Source organism: Hydra viridissima, unplaced genomic scaffold, assembly GCF_058129835.1.
Source record: "Hydra viridissima isolate aposymbiotic clone 2 unplaced genomic scaffold, HvirCarnegie_v1 scaffold_16, whole genome shotgun sequence".
Lineage (NCBI taxonomy): Eukaryota > Metazoa > Cnidaria > Hydrozoa > Anthoathecata > Hydridae > Hydra > Hydra viridissima.
The window spans coordinates 4319563-4342402 of record NW_028324315.1 but is presented as its reverse complement, the minus strand read 5'-3'; the positions used below and the strand labels follow the sequence as shown (position 1 = coordinate 4342402).

The window sequence follows — 22840 nt, the reverse complement described above, 5'->3', positions numbered from 1 at the left end:
TTACGACGCAGGTTTATTTTAATGTATTTTTTCATGGTACAGTTCGATTAAATGCAGTCGATATATATCATTGAAAAGGTTGTATAATAAAAAACAAAAAATCTGGAAAAAATTAGTACTTCAATTTTTATGGATTGAGAATTAAAAATTATTTAAAAAAAAAAGTTTTCAATTTGCACTTTTCAATACTTTACCTTTTTTAGTCGATAGTGTCTTCTGACGTCATAGTGTCTCCCAACGCCATCCCTGAGAAGAGTTAAAAGAATTTTTATTTAATCTACAAGTATATTGTTGTGATTCTCTTAAAAATATTTATCTTACGGCTCTATTTTACTCAGTTAAGGCTGAGTATCCGCATAAAGGCAGCAATAGTATTTTTAGCTACCTATTTTAATGGAATGTTCCCACCGTGGATTGACATTGACATTCAAAAATTCTAAGTTCGCGTTGCTATTTATGCAGCAACGTTCTGGTTTAAATGTGAAACGCAACAATTTACATTCTTTTACGCCAAGTATAGAAAAAAAAACAGTTGCTCAAATTAAAACAAAACATTCTAATGTATCAAAAAAAACTCGCAACAAAAGATTACATCACAAACTCAGGGTGGAACATCGGGTTTTATACTGGGTGCCAAACTTTACGAGGATTCCAGGATTTGCTTGACTTACTGAAACCCGATGTAAACAATCTTAAATACAAATGTTCAAACACGAAAGGTCCGGCATAAACTTAGAAAGAAGTAGGGCGTCATCTCTCAACTATGAAGTTTTTTGATATTCTCAGATCTGGTTTTCTTATTAAAGATTTAGTTATCAGAGTGAAAATGAAGCAAAGTTGTTGCTTTATTTTCACCAAGTTATTTTTAAATAAAAACACCGATGTCTAATATTAGTTATTTAAATATAAATAATTAGCAAATAACTAAATTGTTTTTAATGATGCACTTTGTTTTAACAATTCAAATTTATTTAAAGATGTCTACTGAAACGAACTGCATTTCAAACCATGGCTTTAAAAATGTCTGGGTTAAGTATTAGGACGTTATGACACAGATGAATGCCTGAATAAATACAGTTTTTAATGAATAGAAAAGGTAGGTACAATCAACGTTACGTAATTGAATTTTAGGAATAAAGTGTTTAGAAGAATAACTTAAGAAGAAACATGAGGAAGATGGAAAAAGAGCTAGACATTTTTTATACAGAAAAAGAAGGCCATTTTGAATTGTAAAATGCCTTTTATGATTATATCAATATATGTGCTTACCGGTAGTAAAAACCTATAATAAATTTTTGCATCTTTAAGTATCTGCTTATTATGTTTTTAATGTCTTTTAATTTTCATATTGTTATTTATTTCTATTGCTTTTCCATTTTGTCATAACAATTTCAATTCGATTTCTTGAAGTACCGGTTTTTATATGTTGTCACTTTTTTCAATGTTGTGACTTCTTGTGCTTTAATTTCTTAATTTTCACCCTTCATTAATGGTGTGGTGGGTTTATATCTATTTTGTTTTATTTTACAAAATTTTAGCCAAGACGCTATTTCATTATTTAGGTCCGTTTTTCTAATTGTGATCAAGATGGCGAATTTTTCTATGGAAATGATTTTTTCCATTTTGAAAAAAGTAAATTTATTTTTGTTCTAAATTTCTCCATTACAAGAACATATTCCTCATCAGTATAAACTCGGTTTCTGTTTATGCTGACCTTAGGTCCCCGAATTTGGAGTCGTTCGGAAGTACGTCCTGATAACAAAAACCCAAGAGTTATTACCTTTAGGGATGGATGGTTAAAGGGGATATGCAGCAGAATAAGTACAAAGTTAATACAGTAATTTATCGGAGCTTTGAAATGCTCTTCGATATATTTTTTTAAAGCCAGATATAACTTTCTGTTTGCACCTTCTTGCTACATTCTCCGTCCATGCATTCCTTGATTGGAGCTGCTAACCTGAATGCCAAGGTTGTAAAAATTATGTTGTTACTTGTAATATAGCAGAGGATGCATTTTTGTTTTAAATTGAAAGTAAGTTTTTCAAGTTTCTCATTTGTTTAAGCTTCTGCCAGATCATTTTATCAAAGTAATTTGGAAATTTGAAAAAATTTCTTTAAGGAGCAACACAGCGATTGCGATGTTTCTTAGAGAAAACAAAATTTACTTTTCTAAAGGCTACACATAATACAAGCGTCCTTTTATGGAAGGTTTAACCTGAGATAAAAGGTATATATAAAATGTAGCCTCGTATGTAGACAAGTTATTAAGTTTAGATTCTCTTGAATATTTTTTATATAGGTCATACATATTTACTTCCCTGATCGTAATTACGATGCCATTTATCTTTGTCAAAAAAAACTCTTACTCTGTTTTGTGTTGCTTGCAGAGTTTTCAAAAAAGTCATTTTACAGACTTTCTTATCTATTTCGTACCTTGTTTCGTTCCGTATTTTGTTTCGAAATCTCTTTCTTGGTGTAAGTTCGGCTTTTGTTGTTTTAGTTTACATGAGCATTAAAAAAAAACGCATCTGAAAGCAAATCACCCAAAATGCTCCAAAACTGCATCAAAGTTTTTTTTCGAGACTTTTTGCTTGCTTTTTGACAATATTTTTTTATAGTTTTATTTTAATTCGATTTGTTTTCCTCAAGCATAAGGTTTATTTTGATTGAACAGCTATTCTTTGCAGCTCACGGTTAATGATTAGAAAGTTTTTTCTTCCATCCTTGTTTAGGATGATGCTCTGCTGGCTCACAGTTATGATCATTTTCACTGCTGTGACCATTTTGGAGTAGCAATTATAAGAAAAGAGTTGCTATATTATTTTCCAAGTGTAGATGCCTTACGGGTTAGCTTTTCACTTCCCTTAAAATGGCTCATTTTCTTCATTATTTTTTCTTCTTCTCTGTTCAACAGGATTCCATTCTTCTTCTGTTCGATAGGATTCCACTCTGAAATTAATAAAACTTCTTTCAAAAACCATCAAGATTTCTTGAAAAATAATGAGCTTTGAGCACTTCTGTTAGAAGTGACAAAAATAGGTTCATCGTTACTAAAGTAACAATGTATGTAAAAACTAACAAGCACAGCATGTTTGTTCGTTTGAAACGAATGATAGCATTTTTTAAAAAACCCATGTATAACCAATAAACATTTTATGCTGTATAACTTTCCGGTCCTCATCCCTTTTTTTGCAGAACGTTTTTTCGCTTTTTTAATTTGGTTTTTGCGTTTTGCTGAGAAGTTTATAAAACTTTTTTTCCTACTTAAGAAAAGTTATCTATTTACAAAAAATACAGTAATCAACGATAGTCTTTTCAAAATAGAACGTTGAAAAAAAAAAAAAAAAAACCCAATATAAGCATATGGAAAATCCCCGCCTGCTCCACCTTCCCCTCCTCCCCCCCCCCCCCCCCCTTATCCTTTCGCGAGTCTGATGTAACCGGAATAGACATAAAGCATTGTTATTTTTTGTAAAATTTCAGTTTGCCCATCTCATTAAAAAAAATGTGGGTTGACCGCATTGTAGAATTACAGACTGTATGAAAAAACGCGTTAAAATACTTTTATTGTTCAAAAGCTCGCGTAAATATGCATAGACAACAAGTTCATACTGGCAAAAATTCTTTTACTGTTGTTAAGTTTATTTTTCCTGGTACAGATTTCTATAAGCTAAGCTTTTTTAACAAAACTGCTAAAAAAAATCGCATTCAAAGATAACCTACATAAAAAAGTAGCATATTCACGATAAATGAATGAGTGAATGATTAGTGAGTTTGATAAGATTCCATGTAAACAAGTAAGGTAACAACTAAGTAAACAATTGAAACTAAGGACTTTCTCAGCCTCAAAATTTCCATATTTGATTATTAACAAATGTAATTACTAAAATAAGAGTTTCAACAAGTCAAGTCCTGTAAATGATGTTCTAATGTAGTAAACTAGGCTAAAGCTTGTTGTGCCCATTGATGATCAGTAGTCATTCTTTACAGATTTACAATAAATACATAATACACATTTACAATAAATACATAATAAAAAGAAGCTTAATCAGTGTAGATTGTTTACTAATATAGGTGGTATTATTAAAAATTTTATAAATGGTAGATAACAAGATAAGGTTATTTTAAAGTAAAAAATTTGTTTAGAAGACTGCCACATCTATGTTACTTTTTTTTCTTTTAGCGAGGCATTCACTATTGAGAGTAATTATCTATAATTGTGAATGTTAAGCTTAAATGCTCTGTCAAAAATGTAAAATCTACACAAAAAGGCATAAATAGGTATTTCAAAGAAAAATCAAATTATTTTTTTACTGAGTTAAGAAATAATTCTATTAAAGCTAAATTGGTAAATACGTTTGCTTAAATAAATAGATTGTAAAGAATATAAAATAACTAGTATGTCTGATCAGAATGTAAGGATAAGTAAAAAAATAAGGTTGTAGGAGTATCATGTATGAACACTCAAAACTTGTTAACAAATCATAATTTTACCACAAAGATATTCTGTCATTATTTGTTTCTATTGCTAATTTTTTTTTTTTTTAAGATGAATTTTTTTTGTGTGTTTTTGTGTTGTTTCGTTAAATAATTTTAAATAAAATTTTATTAAGTGCCTTTAACCTTTTTTGCTGAAAAAAATCCACATGATTATTTTTTTTTTTTTTTAAAGAAATGAATAGCAACCATTACAAACCATTGCGTGTTACACAGCTGGATGCAGACTCTTTAACTAATCAAGCTTTCCATATTTTCAAAAAGGAAATTAAAGGTTCCCTTTTAAATGAACCATTCACCAAGTTTCTCCATTTAGAACAGGAAATAGATGTTTTCTTACTGTTTATTCTCTGGAAGTATTCAGTCAAAAAATCTGATTCCACTATTGGACAATTGTATTTCAAAATGAAATACATTTCACCTGGTGGTTTATCAGATCGGCAGAAGCTATGGTATTTTCTTCTCAATGCAGCAAGATACTGGGTTTCTAGCAGACAGTTTGAAATTCTTCAAGTGCTTGAAAAATTACTTGCTTTATCTGAAAGGAATCAAGTTCTAATAAGAATTATCTTTTCAAACATTGGAAAAATAGTAGAGCTGGTTGAGTTTATCAACTATGTTTTATTTATTAAAAATGGAGAGTATCTAAATGTAATAGATCGATTTTTTAACTGGAAGGTAATAATGCCAGATAAACCATCTCCACGATATATTGATTATGCCTATATGCGCAAAGAGTTGATATGGTCCAAAATCACAGAAACAGTTTTTTGCTTGTTGCCATTTATCAACTTCCCAAAACTTTATAATCTGTTGTGTTTGATTAGCAGACATTTTGGTTTTACACGTTCTTTGAAAGAAGGTTTTTTAAAAATTAACTGTAATGTTTGTGGAGAAAAAGCAACTAATCCTCAAGTGAGCAACTGCGGTCATCTGTTTTGTTGGTACTGTGTCAAAGGAAATATTTTGGCTGATGGTTCTTACAGATGTCCAGCTTGTGGCGAAAGTATTTTGTCTATTAATCCACTTGAGTGTGAGGCAAAAAAATAACTACTTTTCAAGAACCTGTTGATTCTAATTATTCTTGGTTGTAACCCCTCCATCATTTGTTATTCTTGGTTGTAACCATTCCATCTGCTCCATCATACATTATAGGTTATAAGATTAGGTTTGTTAGCATAAATTGTATAAAGTGTTGCATAAAGTTTGTATATTTTTGTTTATAAACTTTTGTAGTTAAAATATTTATTTATAGAATTTTATAGTCATGGCATGATAATATATTACAATTTGAATTTATAACTCCTGTCATTTTTCAAAAATAACTTTTTCTAACATTTCTAAAAAGTGTTTCTATGGTAACATATTCTAGTGTGTAATCAACATTTTCAAGAAATCACGTTTTCTTTTTCTTTTTTCTTTTAGATTAACTCACTTTAGCTAAATATAAGTTTGACATTTTAAAATGATGTTCACACTTGCTATCTTGAGTTGAGCACGAAAAGGTCAAATTGATTTTTGTTGTAGCATTTTTTTGAGGGTTCGCAATAAATCTTTGTTTAACAATTTTACTGTTGTTTTTTTTTTTTGGTTGTTAGAGTTTGAATATTTTTTCGTTTTGACTTATTACTTTAATTAGTTTCACATTTAAAACTAAATCTGTGATTTTGCATGTTTTTGAATTATAATAGTTATAATAATTATAATAATTGAATTAATTAGATTTAGAAGAAATGATATTGAAAGCATTGCAGAATAAGAATATTATAATTATATAACAATATAATTATAATAATAATTTTTTAAGAATTATAATTATATGATTTCTGTTATATAAGATTTTCTTACTTTTAATTGGAATTATGATGGCAGATGACAGAAATTGTTTTTTTTTAAACTGCTGGCTAATTGCAACAATTTTGCTTCAAAAATACTTTTTCAGAACAAAAAATAAATCAATTTGAGTAAAAAACTAACGTAAAAATTTTTTTTTTTAATTTAAATTAAATAATATAATGAAATAGTAAAATAATATATTTTTAGAAAATTTTTTAGAAAATTTTTTAGAATTTGTCAAAAATTTAATTCAACTGTTTATATCAATATAAAATGAATTAATAATCATTAGTTGAATTTGTTAGGTCTGTTTCTTAAGCAGAACATTTGCATTTTTTTATTTAGTTTTGATTTAAATATTTTAATGAATAACTAGTAGGTCATATCATCACATTGTTTTCAAATAAATTAATTTTTTAACATGGAAACAATTCTTTTTAATACATCTTCAGTTGAAAGATATCAAATAATTAAATGATTATCTAATGATTATTTTTTGCAAAATGTTTCATCAATTTACTTAAGACTAAAAACCAAATTTTTTTTCTTCTAGAATGAATTTTCTAGCTTCAGTATGGTTTCTCTCAACTATAAGCTCATCCTGCATTTTTGACATTAAAATTATAGATATGAATACTGTTGTTATGACAACAAATATCTTTTGTAATGCATCGTTGTGTGATCATTATTATTTAAAAGTTTCTTTTCGGTGCGAAATTGAGGTAAATTTGAGGTATTTTAAGAAAGTGTTTTATGAAACAAAAGATAGTGGTGAAGGGTGATTGAAATCTCATCATGATGAGACTGCTAAGAAATTTTTTAACTAAAGTTTTTAGATGGCATATTTCTATTTTAAAAAGGTTGTTGCATTTTCAAACTACCAAGTAATAAGTGGCTTCAGACCATATGTTGTAATTGTTGAAGACCAAACTGACAGCAAGCTTGAGCACCATTTGGATGTTGTGTTAACTGAAGGACCTGGATGTAACTTCTCAAGTGAATCAACTCAAAATCAGTAATGCATTATGAAATGTTGCAGTTTTTATTTCAAAGAAATGAGTTTAAAAACCATATTTAGTTTATAAGAACATCTACATATAATTGATTAGTATAACGAATTCTTATCATAGAATATATTATAAACTGCAGCACATGCATATTAACACACAATTTTGTTACATTTTACAATATTTTTGTATACTGAGCTTTATGTATTAAATGTTCTTTTTTAAAATGCTTAAAAATTTTGAAATGCTTACTGCATTTTAATATATTGTGACCTTTTTTTTTAAAGTTTTTGGGATAGTTCTGATGTTTTGGAAAGCAAATGTGTTGAGCTGCAGAGTGACAGTGAAGCAGTTTGTGGTGTATTTTGGTTAGTACAGATTCCTCTTTCAATAAAAACGTCATCTATTTTTGTAAAAGTTTTTTCAAATGGCTTTGGGAATCATGTTCCCACAAAAAGGTAACTGACTTCCTAAAATTATTTTTATCTTTATAAAAAATGGAATTTTTATTTCTGCAAACATAAAAATAAATAATTATTACAATATAAGTTCAGAAAATGTCAACTGAACTTAAAAAATGTCAAAAGTAAACCAAGTTCATTTATGTTTTGAAAGAAAAAAATTTCTGTATTTTATTTTTATTACAATTATTTTTCTTCAGTTTGCTTGTTTATGTAAATAAATATTTGGATTTATTTAATTCTGCTGTCGATTTCTACCCAACATTATTAATTGGAAAATCGTCTGAAACTTTTTTATTCATTCACCATGAAAATATAATAGAGACAAAAACAGAATTTAATGATATCACTGTTCATGAAGTAAGAATTTTCTTTTAATCTCTTACTACTTTCTTTTGCCTACTTGAATTAAATATACAAATAAGACATAAGATAAAACAAAGTGAAAAAAATTTCTGTAAGATAAAACTCTTATGCAAATCATTTTCCATTTTTTAATATAAACTTTTTTTTTCATTTTGAGAAAACGATTTTTTTTAGTCACATGATTAGGATATCTGACTAAAAATCTAAATTGCTCTTTTGTTTTACGTACTTCTTAATTCTTCTCAAACCTTTGGTGTCTTTCTTCTATTTATATTTAGTTTGATTTTTCTCGCTTTGAAGTTCTTTCATGTGCTTCTTACACAGTGCTATATGATTTACTGATTTTTGAGGGAAGTTTGTATATTGCTTCAAAGGTATTTGTTATAATTATTTTGTTTACTTTATGCTGTTATTTGATTAAAGATTTAACATTCTTTCTTTAAAATGATTCCTGTATTATGTGTTTTGCTACAATTGGTTTTAAAAAATATTATCAGAAATAATTTTTACAATTTTTTTTTTTTTCAGTTTGGTGTTCTTAAAAGCAATAAATGTAAGAAGTATTTATTTTTATGTTTCTATGGTTATTATGCTGTTAAAATATCTTCTTGTTAAAAGTTTGAACAAAAAGATAAATTGATTAAATTATCTAAGTTGGCCTCAAAAAATTTTACAATTTATTTCTTCTTTATATCTATTACTTCTATATAAAATCAAATAAATCCTAACCTCCATTGCTTCATCCAAACACTAAAAAACTGATGCTATATTTCATAAAAACAACCATAAATGTTAATGATGAATTTCAGCATTTTTCATTTTTTAAATAGATGTTACACCTTGATGTATTTTTGCCTATTGTCTGTCTAGATTTCAAGTTTGCGTCAGACATTCAAAAAACTCTCACTATGATTTCTTGCTATTTGTAAAAACGTTTTTACTTACATGTTCATTGCTTCTGAATTTTTTAGTTTCTTGTTTAGTTTCAGGTTTGGAGTTAGTATTAAATAAATGTGTTCAAAAGTTTTTAAAAGTCAACAAAGATACAGTTTTCCTGCTGCTCGATGATAACACATTGACTTACTGGTCTCCGCAACATAAGAAAAGTATTAGTTTAGAAAGTTTTGACACATTCTTTGCTCTTCATTCGTTTCTAGCTTCTTCATTCGTAGCTCTTAAACTATTTATCTTAGTTATGTTATAAAAGTTATGTTAATAGAAGTTATGTTTAGACCTTTAGTAGTTATTAATCAATTTTTTTTTATTATTATGCTTTTGTTTTTCTAGTTCAATAGATTAAATCTTTAAAAAAGTATATAAAAAAAATATTTTAGTGTCAGGTAAAAATGATTTTTACCTGACACTATAAAATATTTTTTTAGGTTTTTAGGTTTAAATAAAAATAGTTAATCTTATAATGGTTGGAGTGCTGGCATATTTTGTTGGTTGATTGAAATTATTGTTGTTTGTTGATTGGTTGTAATAATCAAACAATAATAAAAAAATAATTGCTGTTGTGATAAATATAACACTATATCTCAGGTTCAAAATGCATACTGAATTATTAAGCTCAAAAGTTTAAAAACTTTGTAAAGAGAAATTAATTTTTTTAAAATCTGTTACAATTTATTCAAACATTCAAATATTAGACACATGATTTTTTAAATTTTTTAATTATGTATAAATCATATTATTTCTTTATGTATAAATCATATCTACTAAAGCAAGACTTAGGTTGTTTTTATCACTGTTATTTCGTTTACAAGTGTAAATGAAGTTAAAAGATGTTAACAAATTTTTTTTACAGAAATGTGGTTCAAAGAAGTGATTAACACTGCAAATTTATTTTTGGATGAATGGCTAAAACTAGAGAAAAAAGAGTGTTCAACAGGTGTTAGTTTTTTTTATTTTTTTTATTTGAAAAAAGTAAAACTTCATTCAGTTTATAATTGTATTCTCATTCCACTTTGAATGATATTTTTATTGTGTAGTATTGCATAATATTATTACTATAACATTTATATATTGTATTCATACTGAAAATCAAAATCAAGTGAGCTTTTACCCTTTTGTTCTGCATGAGGTTTTCATTTGGATTGAGCTCACCTTAGGAGACCCGTGTTATCATTTGACAGATGTAATGCTTCAGTCAAACATAATGTATAAATATATATATAATATATGTGTGTGTGTGTGTGTGTGTGTGTGTGTGTGTGTGTGTGTGTGTGTGTGTGTGTGTGTGTGTGTGTGTGTGTGTGTGTGTGTGTGTGTGTGTGTGTGTGTGTGTGTGTTAAATATTACTACCAATTCTTAAAAATGTTTAATCAAAATATTTTCCGTTAGAATAAGTCGTTTCATCTCGTTTTGTGTGTTTTTATGAAATTTTCACAGAAATGTTTAAAGCACATTACAAACTATTCTTTTCTTTGAAATATTAGTAAAATTCCTGAAGCTTCTACTGTTCTTCAATCTATCTTAGTTCTTCAATCTTCTCATTCTTCAATCTCAAATCTTTAAGGAGTAAAGAAATTGAATAACTTTTCAACAAGACACTTCTAATCAAATTTTTATTCATGACATTTTTTGTAATCTTATATTAAAAACTCTAGATTTCCGCATCACTGATGTTGCTATGTTGATTGAAGACATCTTTGTTCTGGCTTTTTGCAATTCAACATATACTTATCTGATCAAAGTGTTTTGTAAGATAATTTTTATATAAATTTTTCATGTTGATTTTTTTGCTGCAAATTTTCTATAACCTGCAAAACAACTGACTGAAAAAAAAAGTGTGAATCTGAGGAATGACAAACTTTTCTTAAACTTTTCATATAAAACTTTTTTTTCTTTCTGTGAAGTTTTACAATGAGAAAAAGATCAGGAATTTCTGGATGTTAATGAAGTTTACAAATATTTTTTGTAATTCTTTCCTAATTGGTTACTATATTGCACTATAGTACAATTCATGTAATGAAGCACATACTGATTGTAATAATTTGTGTTTTAAATAAACATCAGCTGAGTTTAAATATGCTTCTATAAAACTCAAAAAAAAACAAACATCTTTCTTCAAGTAATAGTGGAGATTTTATAAAAATTACTCAAATATAATTGGTAAATAAAGTTTTAAAATTTGGCTTAATTTTAAAATGACTTTTTATTACTTAGGGAATAATACTGGGTATTCATTCCTCTTGAACGAACAAGTTTTTCCAGGTGGACCATATCAATTATCTGTTACTAAAATTTTGTATTTGTTTATTTGGGGTGATCACATATTTTTGAGGTAAGTTTTGTTTTCTATAATTGGTTAATAAATATTTTATCTTGGTTTTATTAAAATGTTGAATGTTATACATTGTTACAAGCTATAAATTGTTATAGAAATAAAAAAGTAAATAAAAATTTTTTAATTTATAAACAATTTTTTAATTTTACAGTTTTGATGGTGGAAATACTTTTTTGAAAATAAAGTATGAAGGACCAACAATCACTTCTTTCTTATCAGATCAGTTTGACCATTTTGTTGTGGTTGCAAGTGATATGATGGTATAATAATGGGTTTCTTAATTTTTTTATTAGATTTTTCAAATATATTTTATGAAAGCAAAAAAAATATTTCACACATATTTTTAAAATAAATATGAAATAAAAAAATATTTGGCTGTAGATGTGGTATGGTATGCCAGAATACAATCATGTTTTGCAATTGCCGTTCAGTATTATTGTTGGCGATGTTTTTTTATTTGATTCTTCCAATACTTTAACAAAGGTAGTTTTCAAATTTTTGTTCTATTAAATTTTAGATTTAGTTTGAATAAAGATTACCAAAACCAGATATGAAGTTTTAACTGACTTGCCACTTTACTGACCAAATGTCACATTTAAAACTCCAGATGTTTTTCTGAGTATTTAATTAAAGTTTATTTTTTAGATATCTTATCAAAATGTCGGAAAAAAAAGTTGTCTTTTGCGAACTGAGCTTTCAATACAAAGTTTGTTGTATGAAGTTTCATTTATTCCAAAGTTAAATGAAGCAGAGAACCAGTTTTTGAACAAGTGCTCCTATTTATCTAACTGTGAGTTGCCTAACGAGATAAACTCTCAGATGCCAGATTTATTTCCAATTACATTAAAATGTCAGCTAACTTCCTTGATAATTTACGCTGATCAAATAGAATATTTTTCTAGAGTTGAACGCATTTTTCATTCTGTTCATACTCCCTTTGTTAGTATGAAAGATTTCTCCAAATGTCAAACACAAGACAATTCTCTATTGAAAGAAACTTTTCTAGATTATCTAATTTCAGAGTATCCAGATTTAATCTTTCTTGGAATGGAAGACTGTTTTACATTTTCCATTGAAGTTTCATTGAATATAGAAAGTGAGTTATTAATCATTCTTTGTTTTATTTCAATAATATTTAGAATATTTAAAATAACTTTGGATTAAAAATTTGAATAACTAAATACTAATTATACTAATTGAACTAATTATGTAAAATGTTTTCTTAAAAACTTTTGTTTGTTATGTGCCTTTATAAAATGTTTAATTCAATAGTTACTTTTTACATATCAAAAGCGCTCAAAGAAAATAAAGTTACTAAAATAAAAAATAAAAAACTAATTTGTTATCATACACACATAAAAATTCCATGATGCTTGCATATCACTGATTTAAATGTAGTTTTTGATACATTCACTAACTTTATTACACCTTTTTTTTCTGATCAGCCTTGTATCATAATAAAACTATTCTCTGTGTTCCTCATCAACAGGCTAAGGTTTGGTCTAAAGAAGCAAAGTGCAAGTTATGCAACTTTTGCTCTACAACTAAAGTAGTTGTTAAAAAGTTCTTTAGCAAGTTTTTTGTTTTGTTTTAATCCAAAAAACTAGTTACTTTATTTTGCCCCTCTCTTCTCCTGTGTTATCTTTTACTCTAAAGTTTTTGATGCAAGTATTAGTGTCCCTTGTCCATTTTTATTTTGTTAAATGTGTAGCCATTTTCATTGCTGTTATTGTAAACTGCTTTAGTAGTCCTGATTTGACACTAAGTAATGGGACACTATTTTATTTACAGACACAAAGGCCTTTAACTTTATATATACTACCTGACTGTAACTTTTCTCTTGTATAGCATTTTTGATTACTTATAGATTGGTTTATCTCTGCCTCACAAAAATTAATATAAATTATCTCTTAAACAAGATTAAAAACAAAGTTACTTGCAATTGAAAGTTTTATAAAAAGACAAATAATTGTTTACCAAAATTTATTTGTAAAATGAATTCAAAAAGTATTCAAAAAAATTTCTCTTTTTTTTTTTTTAAGAAGAAACAGAATAAAGAAAAAAAAGTTGAAGGAAAATTTATTATATCAAAGTTTTAATTTAATTTTTATTGTAATTAGATAAATAGAATTGTAATAATAAACCATAAATACCAAATGAAACTAAAAAAAAAAAGTGTGAGCAAATTTTTTAACAAAGGTATCCATAAAATATATTCACATAAATTACAAATGGTTTCACATAAATTATAATAATGGATTCACAGATTCATTTGGTTATTGCAATTAAATTAAGATCCATACAACAATAGCTGGTTTTTTAGTTTTCGTACATCCTTAAATATACTTGTTTAATATTTATTTAAATACTATATATATTATTTATACTTTTTAGTAAATTTTATGTTTCAGACTTGTTCTCTGATGAGTTTGATTTGACTGATGTTGAGTTGAGTCATAAATTGATAGACACATCAGTGTTATTTGTGAATATATCCAAAAGTATTGATTGGTTTGAAAGGATTGTTTTGTTTAAGGTATATTTGTTTGAGTAATGATTTTACTGCCTGTCATTTGTCATGTACCATTTTGAAATTCTCATGACTTATTCAAAATGTTCAAAATTTTTATGAATCTTTTTTTATGTACTTGTAAGTTTTACGAAAGTTTTATGTTTTAGGTTTTTTTGTGTGACGCAGGTGTTCTGAGATTGCAGGGTTATCCAGGTTTTTCCTTAGCTCAAACTGTTGTGCACTTTCAGGTGATTAAAAATAATTATTGTCACCTTTAAATGTAAACATAAATTTGCTCTTATTTGTAAAATACATCCTGCCATAAGAAAAATATTATTACACAGAATTCAAATCAGTAATTTATTCTTTTGGTTTTGATGCATGGTTTAAAAATTTTTTGAAATCTCTTTACAGTGTAGCTTTTGTTGCCATTTTGTCTAGGTATATCCAAGGAACTTTTATTGTTTTACAGAAAATAGCATGAAGGTTTGTTTAATTCAATTATAATCAACTTATAATTACATATCAGCTAATATAATTTATCAACTAATAATAACTTATAATTAATGTAAAGGCATGAAGGTTAACTTTAATTATAGTTAATGTCAATTAATTTGTAATTAATTCTTTCACTCCCAGGCTATTTTCTGCCACATTTTTAAGTTTGAAATTGCTTTTTCTGACTCAAATCCTTTAAACTTTTTAGTGACTAAAATAATAAGCAAATCTCTCTCAATTTTGTCCCCTTTTTTACTATAACATTGATCTGACAAACAAATACTTAAAAATTTATATATTTTGTTGTTATTGTATGACAAAAAAAAACACCATCCGCACCATTTAAAAATTTGCTTTTTGGCTGAAAAATCCTAAATTAAGTCGAAAATATATACTAAAAACAACTAAAAGTTGTTAAAAAAACAGTTAAGTAATCATAAAAGCTAGTTCATAGCAAAAGATATAAGATTTATCATAAAAAAAAAAGAAGAATTTCTAAAAGTGTGAGAATTTCCTTAAATTTTTTGTTTTCAAAATCAAAATTTTAACTACACAAATTACATTATGCAACAAAAAAACAAACTGTAAGATAAAAGATTTAGTTTATCCATGCAAAAAAAACAATACTGCAATGAATAATTAACTCAACTGTGGTAAACTTCAAAACATAGGGTGATGCCCTGGTTCAGATGGGCAAAATTTAAAAACATATTTTCAGTAGTTAACCTTTTGCCAATTGTTTTCCTAATGCATAGCATTTTATCTATTGCATTTGGCTCAGCTACTTTGAGTAATGGGAAGTGTCTACCGGTAAGACAAAATATTGTATCATCTGGTATTTGGTTGTTTGGTATTGCTGGATTGATTATTCTTAAACCTGAAATGGTGTCATGCAAGAAATCTAAGAATGTTAAAAATTTTCAAGTTTCATGTTGGAAAGCTTTATGTACATTCAGTATCACCTGTGAAATCTTCTTGTACCACTTATAAGTTTTACAAAATGTGTGTAAACTACGCAGTTGTTGATCAACTTTGTCAACCCTTCCCATGTGACTGTTATGAGCTTTCTACTGATGGTTTGAATATAGTGTTATTTTTTGTACCACCACTAGTGCTGTTACTTTTCTTTCTTGTTTACCTATTTTAGTAACTCTAGCAGTTTAATTTTTATTATTAGCATTGTTTTGCAAAATACCACTGTGGATTTGTACTCTCCTTCTTTTAATATACCATGCCCTCTGATGGGTTTAATCAATTAATCAGAGAACAGAGTTTCATAGTTTGTTTCCTCACTACTACTTTCTTCCATTTCTTCTTTCTCAGTTTCCCCTTCATCAAGATTCATTATAGGAGCTTGTGTTATTTGATAAAAATCTGGTGAAGAAGAAAAGTTTCTGTTCTGGAAATCACTGGTTGTAGCTAAATGAGGATCAACAACATATTTTATATATTCCTCTTCATACTCCCAATCCATATTAAGTTCACTTTCTTTGACTAATAACTCACTAAAGTCCGTATCATCATTACTTTCACCCATAACTTATTTAAAAATTTGTCTATATTTGAATAAGATGCCATTTTTCAAAAATCTTTTGAACTAAGATAAGTCTTAACAAACGGTTTTCAGTCTGTGATGTATTTGTTATTCTTTTCTCCATATCTGTAAAGAACACTATCAATGTATTATAAAACTGTGTGCAAATTGCAGAAGTTTACATGACCCCATACAGATCACAGGGAAAAGCACAAGGTTATTTATGACCTGTTGTGCAGGTCACAGGGAGTGAAATGGTTAATGTATTGACATGAAGGTTATTTTTAATTATAGTTAATGTCATTTAATCTATAATTGATGGAATGGCATGAAGGCTATTTTTAATTTAACTATAGTTAATATAATTTAAAAACTATTTTCTGATTTTTAGGTATTAAGTTTTTAATAAACAAATATTTTTTTTGATACAAAAAATAAATTATGACTGGTTACGAATTCATTTATATAAAGCATTTAAATAGTAAGATTTTATCTTAAAGTTTTTTTTCGTTTTGATTTTCATTTAAATCTTTTTAATATATAAAATTATAATTAAAAAAAGTTTACAATTATGCAATCTTTTAATGTTTGTTGCTTAACAATCTTTTTTCTTATTAGATAATCCACTAGTTTGCTATGCAGCATTTTAAGCAAACTACAATTAGTAAGAAATTTTTTTAGACTCATTTCTCCATAAGTGTTCAAAGCGGTTGTCCACCAAGAAGAAAAGTGATAATCAATTTCATGAAGTCAAAAGAACAGCAGCGTCATTACTGCAATGAAGAAAACTGCTTTCTTTTCTCAAAGTGTATGAATTTAATTGTTCTTAAAATGATACAAAAGAGAATTATAAAAAGAGGTTCCAAAGAAAAATGAAATTGTACTACAGATGATGGCTTAGTAAATGAAATATTTGCAATATACATGTGTCCTTGTGATCTGTTTAAAAATTTAATTTGTAGAATTCAAGTATGAATGATATATATTTTTCAGTACATATATTTCTATTTTTTGTAAAGTATTCAACCCTGTATTTGAATTGGTCGATGAGGTGACCAGAGCCAAAGAGGTTTTTAGGAGTCCTTTTAATATTACTATCATCGGCGGTGGAGGAGAAGAAGACTTGACCTACTACAATCAGGAATTAATTCAAAATTTCAACAAGGGGAAAAGGTACAATTTTTTTTGACGTAATTTTCAATTGTAAACTAAAAAAATGAAAAAAGAAAAAAAAGAAAGTTCAAGTAGCTTGTAAAAGACACTAAGTCTTACTGAATAGGTTTTTATAATCAGTTTGAATCACTTATCTATGCAAGCAAAAGGTTACAAATCATAGATATTTGGACTAAAAATGTAGCTTCCAAAGTGTTTTGAAGAAGTCGTGATATCAAACTGAATCAAAATGTACTGAATATGGTATTAGAGTGAAAATGCAAGTCTTTTAGCTAATAACTTAAAATCAAGCTTTCATTCCCTTCTAATCCTTCTAATCGAGCCAACTTTCATAGAATTTTATGAGATAATAAAATCAATTCAAGTTGACCAAAATAAAAAATTAAAAAATATTTAAAAAAATTTTCAAGATACATTTTCTGTTTTCTGTTTTTCCAACATATTTTTCCAACAGGTTATATATTTAAATCTACCACTCAATTGTGATCAATTTTTATTCAATTATAAACCATTAATTTATCATGCAACTATTTATAACAATTATAACAATTACTTGATTCATAACTTTTTATGTATGGATTGTATTCAAGGAGAAAAATCAGAAAAACTGACTCAAATTAATATTTCTAATGTTTGTATTTTTTTCTCACTGTCTAGACTGTCTGTTCCTGTCACTTTAAAAAAGCCATCTTATTAAATCCTCTCAGTTCTCTCACAAAAATGCTTTTAGGTGCAGCAAGCTGATGCAGTAGTCAATCAAATTAATTTACAGCCATTTTGCAATTGAAAACCTCCAAAACAAAGTCTTACTTTAAAGTAGCTAAAAAGATCAAAGAGCAAAGCAAAGCTTTATATCTGCAAAAAATGTGTTAAACTACTTCATGAAAAAAGCCTAAGAAATCATTCTCATCAATGTCAACAAAACCTACCAGGTTTTGACCAAAGTTACCTAAAATACTAAAATACAAAGTGACCCCACTTTTGACTTAATGTCATGTTTTCATTTTGTTGAGCATGTTGGGCTGTCATGTATAGTATGCAAAGTTTAAAATAAAAAGTAGAGCTGGGCAATAGAGATTTTTTTAAAAATCTAATAATTCAATAGTTCGAATTCTTAATTGATATGCAAAAGTCAAATAGTTTTCCTAATTCACCTGTCTGATAATTGATGTTCTGATAGTCCAATAGCTAAAAAAAAGAAAATTGTCTCAATAGTTTACAAAAAAAATATCAGAAACCTTTTTAAAATTTTTATTCTCCATTTTGAAAAAAATCTTTTTGCTGAGTTTTTCAAAATTGAAAGAATGGCTTTAAGTTTTACACATCAAAAAACTTACTTTAGCAGTCAATTATATATTTAGTATCTTTACAACTTTACAGTTAAAAAATATATATATGTAATAGCAGTTAAACTTGCAAATGTGCGTTCATTATTATTATTATTATTATTATTATTATTATTATTATTATTATTATTATTATTATTATTATTATTATTATTATTATTATTATTATTATATTATTATTATTACTATTGTTATTATTATTACTATCAATACTTTTGTTATTATTGTTATTATTAAAGTTCTGTTATAGCCACTAATTTTAGCATAGAAGGGATGACTCATCTTTTGATTGTTTGTTGGGATTATTTGATACTTCTTTTTTAGGTCTTTGTTAATATGGATTCCGTCCCCTGATGGTGGATACTAGTGAGTAAATAAATTTGAAAAAAATACAAAATTTGAAAATTTGAAAATTTGAAAATTTTAATTCTGCAGTTTTTTGTTTTTTTTCCATTTTAAATGTTAGTAAATGGAATTAAATATGACAACTCATAAAATTAATGAAAAAGATTCCAACATTCCATTCATTGTTTTCTACTTTTGAATTGTTTGTATTGTTTTCAGTTGGTGTAAATCAAACCAATAATCTTCTTTTGAATTGTTTGTATTGTTTTCAGTTGGTGTAAATCAAACCAATATTCTTCTAATTAATATCCTTATGAATTTTTATCGGGCCTCAGAATTTGCTGCCTATTGATAAGATTTTAAACTGTTTTTCAAATTACTTGGCCGTTGTCATTATGGACTATTGTTTAACTCAATGATTAACCGTTTTGATCGTTATTATTTGAAGGATATTTTTTAGTTGGTTGTGCGGCAGCCAAAGTCCATGTGGATTTGTTGTTCCTCGATTTCCCAACACAGCTCACTATTACTTTTTGTTAAGATTCTCCAACATGCGAGTTTTTTTTTTCTTTTTTAATTCTTTTAATTTTTTGTTTATTTTGGTATAAAAATGGGTTTCTTTTTCATTTATACTTTGAATGTTACGTCATCTATTAATATACATTTAATTATACTACTGTTAATCTATATTTAGAGGTTTTAATGATTCAAATTGTGACTATACTTTCGATTTCAAAATAAAGCTTCATGGAATTCCTCCTAATGTATTATATCCGTCGCTATTCATCGTCTTGGTAATTTTTTGATTTTCTTGTCTTTATTTCAACTAAAATTAAGTGTTTTTGATTTAAACTGTAAAATAAAAGTTAATATTTCTATTAACAATTTAACTTTTTAGCTAAGTATTGGTGTGATGCTGTTATTTGTCTTTGCAATCTTTTCTATTGATTGTTGTTTCCCTGAATTCTTCACGAGCATTTCGCGTTTCCCTGAATTTTTCACGAGCATCCCGCGTTTCACTAAATTCTTCACGAGCATTCCGGTGTCGTTTCAATTCAAATTTCGTTTTCGGGTGAACAATAAAGTGGGCTGCATAATTAACGACTCTGAAGAGCCTAATGAATTACAGAGCCGATGAAAGTGGCAACATTAAAAAGATAACAGCTTCAAATTAATGTTTAAAAAAAAACCACATCTATTTTATAAAATTCGTGTATTTTGGTTGTTAATTGAAAAAATATTTCTAATTTATTGTTTGTTTGTTTTTTATTGCTGTATTTTCTCAATGTGAAAAATAACTTCTTACCACTGCGTTTTGCACACAACGATCGCTTGCGAAACTTACGCGATATCAGCGAATAAGGGAATCTCACTCGTTTTTAAATTTGAGAAGCAATTTTAATTTTCGTTTGAAATTTGAATCTTTTTTTAAAAAAATTGGAAATTTTGACAACATTTTTAACGAAAAAATTGAAAAATTTTTTGATCATTTTAAAAAAAAATAATAGGACTTTCTAACTAAATTTGAAAACAATTTTCTTAGTTTAAAAATTAAAAAAAGTGCACAAAAAAGGGTTTTTGCGTGTTTTTTTGCTTCCAAAATGCGGCTATCCAAAATTTAAAGAGATGGCAGAAAGATAATCTAGGATATTAAATCAGGCTCACCAGTTGAAGAAAAAAATCGTTTGCCCACCCACTTTTTTTATCATGGAGACACAGCGTTTAATTAAAGTTGAGCGTGGAATATTTTCTGCTTCTCGTCGAACATTATCAATTAGTTGTATAGCTATATATATATATATATATATATATATATATATATATATATATATATATATATATATATATAGCTCAGTAAAACTTTCAGCAGTGCAGTAGTGAAGAAGCCCACAGTCATTAGTTGACAGGCGCTTAGTTAAAAGTTTTTCAGAAGTTTGTGAAGTTTGATGGGTAAATTTTGGTGCTGTCTTGAACTCTACTCAGTGGATGCTTTTCTTTTCCTCTGAGTATCGTAAATCTAAAATTTATTGCGTCACAAGGGTTCATATCCCTCCTCCCCAGGATTAAATCCCAAAAAAATAAATCACTTTCCCCTCGGTACGTGACGTACAATATAGGCGAACACTTAATATATGGACGACTACTCTAAAGTAATTTGAAATTAAATCATCAATCATCTTAAAATGTAAAGTTAAATTTTTTTTATATAAAGAAATATAAAATAAATAACATCAACAATATAAATGATTACATAATTAGATATTATCAGTAAAACAAATTATAAAAAAAAAAAAAAAAAAAATTTTTTTTTTAAAAAAAAAAAAGCAAATAACTACTTTGAAATTTGTCTATTTTGGTTTTTAAATATTCTTAGAGTTTTTTAATTTAACACGCGGGGATAAACGGCAATTACATTTTTGAAATTTATAAGTTCTCATGCCTGCCTAATAGATAATAAAATAAAGTTTGTTTTAAACCAAGTCTTAAGTAAAAAAAATGGTCAAGTCTAAAAGAGTACTTCAAAAGAAAAAAAAACCATAAACGATGGAAAAATAATCGTAGCATTATCTTCAAAAATTTATTATATGAAACCACAAAAATATGATTTTGTTTTGTCCTTATTTTTATCGTCTTTTTTGCCCCTGTGGACTTCAATTGCTAACCAAATAACTTCATAAAGATTGTCCGGAATAATAATGACTATGGGATTGAGAAACTAAAAAAGATGTCCGTCAAGTTTAAAACTTGATCAAAAAGTCATCAGGGGTATTGATACAAACCAAAAAATGCTGTTACCAACTTGACGATCCCAGAAGCCAAAAAGAGATATGACAACAAGATATACAGGAAGCTGAAATTCCCTAAAAGATTTAGTGAAGACCAAAATCGCGGTCGAAAACTGCTAGGAAAAATGCTTCAAAGAAATCAAAAGTGCACATAATGGATGATGAAATCTACTGCAAACTCGACTTTTCGACGCTCCCTGGCCAGCAATTTTATACAATCCTGAAAGGAACAAAGCCTGACGTCTTGCTAAAAGCTATTAAAACTAAAAAACTTGGCAAGAAATTTATAGTTTGGCAAGCCATCTGTTTGTATGGTTTTTAAAACTCAACTATTCTTCATTAATGAAAGTTACCCTGGTGTGACCTAATCAAGTCCTACGCTTTGGAGAAAGTCCTAATTTAAAAAATGAAAAATTTTGTATACATAAAATAAACATTTAAAGAAAAAAATTTAGTTATTTTAACAAATTAGATATCTAGTTAAAATAACTAAGTTATCTTCCCCAAATGTTTATTTGACATTCCTTAAATTAGGACTTTGTTAAAGGATGGGATTTAGTTAGGTCACACCGCGGTAAAGAGTTATCGAATATTTCAAAAATTCCATAGGTCATTATCATTCCGTTCAATCTTGACAATCCTATGCAATTTCTATTTGAGCACAAAAATAAGTGATGTCACGGTATAATAGTGAAAATGGAAGATCATTTAATAATGATGAAAAAAATTAGTACTTATGACTGTAAATTAAGAAAACACTTGGTGGGTAAGTTCAAAGTATTTTCAAATTTCATCATCTGCATTTCAATTTCTTTACTGAAATAACGTTACATAAATATTTTTTCTAAGATATTCAGTAGAAAAACTAAATAATGCTTAAATAGAATAAAAATTTTTTTAATAAATCTATTTTGCTCTAATAACTTTATTTAAATGGAAATAATTTTTATTAAAATGTGAGCATGTCTGTGTATTCATATATATATTTATTATATAGTATGTATTACTTTATAGTATGTATTGTATAAAAAGAATATAGGTTCAGATAATTACATTTTAAACAATGGCCTGTGAGACACCTCTGGTTTTCCTGATTTTTACATATCATTATCTACATTATGTAAATAGGTTATCCCTCAATTTCTCAAATGGTAAAAATAGACAACTTTAAAGCGTTATAACTCTAACTT

At 27.1% G+C, this 22840-nt stretch overlaps 4 protein-coding genes across 4 annotated transcripts in view; 3 read left to right on the top strand and 1 right to left on the bottom strand.

Moving 5' to 3' along the window:
• Positions 1–22840, bottom strand: part of LOC149877590 (uncharacterized) — a 375375-nt gene that overhangs the window by 74517 nt on the left and 278018 nt on the right. The window lies entirely within an intron of this gene.
• Positions 4654–6186, top strand: LOC149877609 (peroxisome biogenesis factor 2-like). The gene has a single exon (XM_090073982.1). It carries the CDS (start codon positions 4675–4677, stop codon positions 5545–5547), a length of 873 nt encoding a protein of 290 aa, XP_089930108.1. The 5' UTR covers positions 4654–4674; the 3' UTR covers positions 5548–6186.
• LOC149877608 (uncharacterized) lies at positions 6837–8293 on the top strand. Its single transcript, XM_090073981.1, has 4 exons — positions 6837–7055; positions 7194–7348; positions 7628–7798; positions 8002–8293. Exons 1-4 carry the CDS (start codon positions 6888–6890, stop codon positions 8177–8179), a joined length of 672 nt encoding a protein of 223 aa, XP_089930107.1. The 5' UTR covers positions 6837–6887; the 3' UTR covers positions 8180–8293.
• LOC145181011 (uncharacterized) lies at positions 9157–20118 on the top strand. Its single transcript, XM_090073980.1, has 16 exons — positions 9157–9273; positions 9975–10058; positions 10777–10869; positions 11336–11453; positions 11608–11716; positions 11838–11939; positions 12102–12552; positions 13868–13992; positions 14136–14216; positions 14410–14454; positions 16682–16808; positions 17020–17173; positions 18844–18885; positions 19325–19417; positions 19559–19658; positions 19763–20118. The coding sequence occupies exons 2-16, from the start codon at positions 9977–9979 to the stop codon at positions 20000–20002; spliced, it is 1962 nt and encodes a 653-aa protein (XP_089930106.1). The 5' UTR covers positions 9157–9273; positions 9975–9976; the 3' UTR covers positions 20003–20118.

Coding starts and splice junctions, on each gene's coding strand:
- LOC149877608 (XM_090073981.1), top strand. CDS start 6,888: ATGAATTTTCTAGCTTCAGTATGGTTTCTCTCAACTATAAGCTCATCC. Junction 7,056..7,193: donor CTTTTCGGTGCGAAATTGAG/GTAAATTTGAGG, acceptor TATTTTAAAAAG/GTTGTTGCATTTTCAAACTA. Junction 7,349..7,627: donor AGTGAATCAACTCAAAATCA/GTAATGCATTAT, acceptor TTTTTTTTAAAG/TTTTTGGGATAGTTCTGATG.
- LOC149877609 (XM_090073982.1), top strand. CDS start 4,675: ATGAATAGCAACCATTACAAACCATTGCGTGTTACACAGCTGGATGCA.
- LOC145181011 (XM_090073980.1), top strand. CDS start 9,977: ATGTGGTTCAAAGAAGTGATTAACACTGCAAATTTATTTTTGGATGAA. Junction 14,455..16,681: donor TTACAGAAAATAGCATGAAG/GTTTGTTTAATT, acceptor AAATTTTTTTAG/ACTCATTTCTCCATAAGTGT. Junction 19,659..19,762: donor CGTCGCTATTCATCGTCTTG/GTAATTTTTTGA, acceptor TTAACTTTTTAG/CTAAGTATTGGTGTGATGCT.